Source organism: Lathyrus oleraceus, chromosome 1 (genome assembly GCF_024323335.1).
Source record: "Lathyrus oleraceus cultivar Zhongwan6 chromosome 1, CAAS_Psat_ZW6_1.0, whole genome shotgun sequence".
Classification (NCBI taxonomy): Eukaryota; Viridiplantae; Streptophyta; class Magnoliopsida; order Fabales; family Fabaceae; genus Lathyrus; species Lathyrus oleraceus.
This window is the reverse complement of record NC_066579.1, coordinates 130,564,452-130,570,870: the sequence shown is the minus strand read 5'-3', so window position 1 is coordinate 130,570,870 and position 6,419 is coordinate 130,564,452. Positions and strand designations below refer to the sequence as shown.

General features: G+C 37.8%; 1 protein-coding gene across 1 annotated transcript; it reads left to right on the top strand.

Moving 5' to 3' along the window:
• Positions 1–205: 205 nt before the first annotated feature.
• Positions 206–5,077, top strand: LOC127095530 (uncharacterized). Its single transcript, XM_051034209.1, has 3 exons — positions 206–1,189; positions 1,769–1,937; positions 4,929–5,077. Exons 1-3 carry the CDS (start codon positions 206–208, stop codon positions 5,075–5,077), a joined length of 1,302 nt encoding a protein of 433 aa, XP_050890166.1.
• The last annotated feature ends 1,342 nt before the right edge of the window (positions 5,078–6,419 follow it).

The following is a 6,419-nucleotide window of genomic DNA, read 5'->3' as shown; positions in this document are numbered from 1 at the left end:
ATTAAAAAGAAAAAATAAAAGAAATAAAACTAATGTCTTCCCTTTTAAAAGAAAGAGCCACATTAATGATAAATCATTCCCAAGCTTTAAAAATAGTATCTATTCCCTTAGCACACGCTACCTAAACTCAGCTATCACCATTTCCATTCAACTTCTAAGAAAAGCTCAGCTAGGGCAAAGAAACCTTCCTCAAAAGTCCTACAAGATGTCTCAACATCCAACATCATCTGGCTCCAAATCCTCCCAATATGCAAAGACTTCATCTATGGAGTTTGTAGATGAAGATGTAATGGATGTCACTTCTCTGTGCATGATACCGGGCGACACCACAGGTACCTCCTCCAATGCTGGAGATAAGCAAGGTAATACCTCTGGTAACTCCTCTCTTCCTAAAGACATGTATTACACTGATCGCGCTATAAGGAGACTGGTTACTAGAATTCTGAGTGAAGGACATAAAGTTGAAGGGGTCTCTACCCCTTTGTCCAGAAGGGAACCCTCTCCTGAGGGAGAACCCCATGCTGATAAAGATGATGATTCATCTAGATCAGAAAAAGAGGTGGCTGCTGAAGGGATTTGCTCTCTAGGTAAAACCCTACCTAGCAAGAAACAAAATGTGCCTCAAGAAAATATTATTGATCTAGAGGAAGAAAGCACTGAAGGAGAGGATGATCCTTTGGTTCATCTGGTTAAACCTAGCGTAGATGAGAGACTGAGAACTAAGAAAGGGAAAAGTATGGCTAAAATGAGAGCTGCTAGAGTGAAAAAGACTACAGGAATAGGACCCTTAAAACCCTGGAGCAAGGTTGAGGTTGGGAAAAGAAAAGAAAGAGACAGCTCTGACTCTGAGGAGGATGTTAAAGAGGATGTCCCAGACATCTCCCCTATAAAAAGGCAGGCTGTTCAGAAATGTCCTGGCAAGGCTGCTGCTGTTCATCTAGACAATATCTCCTTTCATTTGGAAGATGGAGCAGCAAAGTGGAAATATGTCATTCAGAGAAGAGTAGCCATTAAAAGAGAACTTGGACAAGAAGCTGTGGAGGTAAAGGAGGTTATTGAGCTAATAAAAAATGCTGGACTCATGAAGACTGTGGTAACTCTGCCCCAATGCTATGAGGGGTTGGTTATAGAGTTTATTATTAATATCCCTGAGGATATTCATGATAAGAACAGCAGGGAGTTTTGCAAGGTATTTGTAAGAGGAAAATGTGTGAAATTCTCACCAAGTGTCATCAACAAGTTCCTAGGAAGAGGAATGGATGGAGGAGTAGACCTAGAAACCACAGACAATGAGGTCTGTAGGGTTATCACAGCTGGCCATGTTAAGGAATGGCCTAGTAGAAATCACTTATCAGCTAGTAAACTCACTGTGAAATATGCCATTCTGCATAAGATTGGTTCAGCAAATTGGGTACCTACTAATCACATATCTACCATCTCCATTGCTCTTGGGAGGATCATTCATGCCATTGGAACTAAGATAAACTACAATTTTGGAAAGTTTGTGTTTGATCAAATCATCAAACATGCCTCCACCAATGCTGTAAAGTTGCCCATTGCATTCCCATCTATCATCTGTGGCATCATCCTGAGTCAACAACCAAGAATCCTGAGTATAAGTGATATTCCAAGCAGGAGAAAGACCCCTCTATCAATTCACTATAAGCTTTTTGAGGGTAGTCATGTCAATGATGTTGTTATGACATCTGCCAGAAGGGAACCTGCATCTTAAGGGAGCCAAATTAATCAATTGAAAGATACTTGCAAGGAATTGGAGAAAGGTTTGAAGGTGGCCAAGGCAAGAAAAGAAGCTTTGGAAGCCCTTATCTGTAGCCTTGAAAAGGAGGAGTTAGAGAAGGCTGGAAAGGATTCAGATGGAAAAACACAATCCAGTGGCAACTCTAGAAGCTCTGAGGGTTCTGAAGATGAAGATGAAGGTGAAGGAGATACTTCTTCTTCTGATTAATGGTTCCTGGCTGAATTGAAGACTGGGAGTTGTGCTGGGAGGTGTGGTGGAAGCCGGGCTGCTGTTCGGAAGGCTATTGTCTTGATTATTTTTTTGTAATGTGTGGTAGTCCTCATTGATGCCTGTTTTGTAATATTTAGGGCTCTTAATGAGTTCCTTGGATTTGTTCATTATTCCAGCTATCACAGTTGTGTTTAATGATGCTGTGTACTTCCTGACTTTTTGTTTTAACATGCTTAATGTTATAACATCTGTTCTAACATTCTCTGCTAGGCTAATAGACATTTATTTTGTCTAATTGGTCACATTTGGTCAATTTTGACTAAAAAGGGGGAGAAGTGATGTTATGGAAGTTATATGTGGCTGGACTGGAGGACAGCTATTATTGAAAGAAGTGCACAGGTGCTACAACAGTATGGTTGTCTGTTTACAGATGTCAAACAGGATGTCTGATATGGTGCACAATTGTTGATGTTAAAGCAGATGTCAGTATGACATTCTGGCTGGTACAGGTACTAGAGATCAATAGCTGTTTTGAATGCACAGATTTAGGGGGAGAAGAAGTACCCTGGTGTATTGTGTGTTTGTGTGTCTTACTAGTTGCATCCATAACTAGTAATTCTGATTGTTGCACAGATTTAGGGGGAGGAGAAGTACCCTTGTGCATGTGTGTATTACTAGTAGCCATAGCTAGTAATTGTTTTTGCTTCTGCTGCTGATTAAACTACTATTATGTGGTTTAAACTGGTGATAGTTTGCCTTGTGAACAAAAAGGACAGATATATGTTTTAGCCAAAATTTGCCAAAGGGGGAGTTTGTTGATTCTAAGTGTTGGCAGCAATTTTGGTAAAACAAAGAGTGTTCACAAGATGTCATGTGTGATGTTTTAACATGAGATATCCTATGTACCTGCTGGAGTTAAAGAACATATGCAAGCAGGATTGTTTCAGAATGTCACATACAATGACAAGGCTTCTGATATTGGTTGTACCTGCTGGAGCTTATATGGAAGACATGTTCATGCAGGATTGTTTCAGATGACATACACATTGTCATGGTATCTGATATGGCTGTACCTGCTATAAAAGGAAATTGGATTATGCAGGATTTTTCCAAGATGTCAGACCCAATGTCATGACATCCTGTACACAGAACATTCAGTATGAATGTCTGGTGTTTTGTGATTGCACAATTAATGGCAATCATTGGATGATTGAAGATATGGCTAGCTGGCGCATTCAATCATGGATTACAACCAGATTTACATATTTTCCAAGGAGATCTCTACAGCTGTTATAAAAAGATTTGATTGGAAAATGTATTTAGGGTTTTCAAGATGTCCAATGCTTCTATAAAAAGGGACTTAGAAAACCTGTTTGTACACACAACCAAGACTGAGCGAAATATAGAAAGAGAGCTAGGGTTTGTGTCTGTTTAGTCGTAAGACTTGTAGGTCATTCAAGTCATCCATTGATGATTGAATTGGACTGATTTGTGTTTGTAATTTGTCACTCTAAAGCTGTTAAGCAAGAGTCTGTGTCCACTTGTTCAAAGTTGTGAAGCAAGATCAAGTGTGTGTCTTCTTGATCAAAGTTGTGAAGCAAGATCAAGAGTGTGTCTTCTTGATTGAAACTGTGAAGTAAAATCAAGAGTTTGTAATTGAAAAGTATTTTCTTTTCACAAGGGATTGTTGTTTAAAATCACAGGTGTGTGATTGTAAGGGAAGTGAGTGGGTTCTCATATCTAAGAGTGCTTAGGTAGAAGTTGCACGGGTAGAGATTAGGTGAGAAAGACTGTAACTTGTTGAAGTGTACGGATAGTCTTTGAACTAATTCTATTTTAGTGAACTTCCTTCCTGGCTTGGTAGCCCCCAGACGTAGGTGAGTTGCACCGAACTGGGTTAACAATTGCTTGTGTTATTTGCTTTACCATTCTGTTTATTTATCTATTGTGTGTTAGCAGATATCAGTGTCGTAACATTACCTTCGACATCTTATATCTGATACCAGAATTTCAGAGTCAGTTGAAGAGGTTGTTCCATGAACAGTTTTACATGGGCCAGTCGAAAATAAGTCTGAGAGAGTTGGCTAGTGTTAGGCGAAATATCCCTGAGTCCATTGATGATTATCTCAACAGGTATATAGTTCTTAAAGCAAGATGCTTTACGCAAGTCCCTGAACACTAACTTGTCGAAATGGCTGCTGCGGGCCTAGACTACTCAATTAGAAAGAAGTTGGACACTCAGTACCTTAGGGATATGGCGTAATTGGCAGATAGGGTTCACCAAGTCGAATGCTTGAAAGCTGAAAAATCCAGAACGAATAAGTATCATAAAAATGATAAAGTCGCTTACATTAAGGCAGACGATTATTTGTCTAATCAGAAGAGGAAGAATAAGCCAAAGTGGAAAGAGGTCGATTATAAGGTGGGGGTCCAAGATCAAGGTAACCAAAATTTTCATAAGGGAAGGTCTCACATTCCCCCAACTTACAAAGGTAACAACCCAATTACGCGTACTCAGTGGAGGCGTCATCAGAGGAAGAAGAAGGCCGAAAAATAGGCTTTTCCTAATAAAAACCAAGCCCCTGAAACAAATCGCCCCTCAAATTGACAAGGACACAGATGAATCCTTACCCAAAGGAACCAGTCGAGAAGGATAAAAGGGCGAAGAACAAAAGGTCGTCTATGAAGGTGGCGTAACGCGCCAAGGACGACTACAAGCGTAGGGCAAAAACCCCTGAGTACTCTCCTCAATCAGAGGATGAGGCACCAGATTACACTCCTCGTCCAGAGGAGGAAACACCCCAGTACACACCTCAATCGGAAGACAAAGAGCCAGGGTACACACCATAGTCTGATGACGAGATGGTCGACAATAATTTCGACGACGAGTCCGAAGATGATTTACAGATTAATTGCGGCATAGTTTCAATTTTTCTTACGGAATATGATTGAAACTCAGAAGTGTCTGAGGCTGAGGAGGATTATGTATCGGACGAGGCAGCTAATCAGAAGCCTCTTTGCTACTACGTCATGAACAATAGCGTCGTCGAAAAACAGCAGGCTATCTTCGAAATACTTGACCCTGCAAAAGTTATACCATCGTGGTGATTTTTGTTTTTTTTTAAATGGTCTTTACTTTTATAAGAGATATACTAAATTCGTCCTATTCAAACAAAATAAATTAAGGGCACATTAAAATATTAAAGTTAAAATAAGACATACTTGACTTTAAAAAATTATAAAATCAAATTAAAAATTAAAATAAAGAATAAATTTATATTATCATTTATAAAACTAAAATTATAGTGGTTTGTAGTAGCTGGATTTTTGTTTTTGTTATTTTTTTTAATGACCAAAATAATCTCACATTGTTTGAGAATAGATAGCATAATTTATATACAACATCTATACATTATGATTCAATAAGATATCTTTTTTAAAGGATAGAGCCATAAGGATTCTCACACCTAAAACAAACAATATTACCACCTACTTGAGGTCGACCGGACAATATCATGTATGTGCGAGTTGAAGTCTTTATATAAATGATAATTGAGTTTTTTCTTATTCCAATAAGATCTCTAATGGATTGAAATCTTTATTAAAGATGCTCTTAATAAGGTTAAAACGAAAACTATGTTACATTTCAAATTTAATTAATTGAGTTTTGAACTTAATCATGCATTAAACTTGATTAGTACTAACATATATGGGGACCTCAATTAGTAAATCGACCTTGTTTTCCCCTCTAATGAACTAGAATAATAAATAAAGGCAAAAAAAAGTGCATGTGTCAGATCTTCCATTTGATTAACAAGAATAAATTAAGGTCATACAAACACTTAACCTTTTTGCTAAAGGCAAAACAAAGTTGGCAAATTCTATATGTTTATATTACATAAGGCTAATTTTGTTGACTAATTGATTCATTCAACTAAATTTTGATATGGATGTTGCTTATGATTACAATTAATATGAAATTTGATGTGACAATCACCACACCAGGAACAAAACTATGTTGTGAGAAAGAGAGATTTTTTTGAACAAACACAAGAAAACGATTCAGTGAGAGTGAGAGAGAGAGAGAGAGAGAGAGAGAGATGATTGGTTAAAACAGTTTTCTATTCATTTTCTCAATTAAGATTAAAAGATTAGATGTGAATAGCAACTTAACCTCCTCACTTTAACAAACAAGAGTACAACATCAACTATAGACTTCTAGTATATGTTTGTCATGTATGATGATAACACTCATACATGACATATATAACTATTAAATAACAAAGTACATAACTAACATAAGCCACTACATGCTATATCACATTTCGACTACAACATGCACCTCTTCGACTTACCAAATTCTCTTACGAAAACCGTATTCACCTGGTTCACTACAATACCTCCACACTCTGTCCAAACATGGAGTCTGTTGATTCTAAGTGTTGGCAGC

Coding starts and splice junctions, on each gene's coding strand:
- LOC127095530 (XM_051034209.1), top strand. CDS start 206: ATGTCTCAACATCCAACATCATCTGGCTCCAAATCCTCCCAATATGCA. Junction 1,190..1,768: donor ACAGCAGGGAGTTTTGCAAG/GTATTTGTAAGA, acceptor GATACTTGCAAG/GAATTGGAGAAAGGTTTGAA. Junction 1,938..4,928: donor TTCTGAAGATGAAGATGAAG/GTGAAGGAGATA, acceptor ATTGAAACTCAG/AAGTGTCTGAGGCTGAGGAG.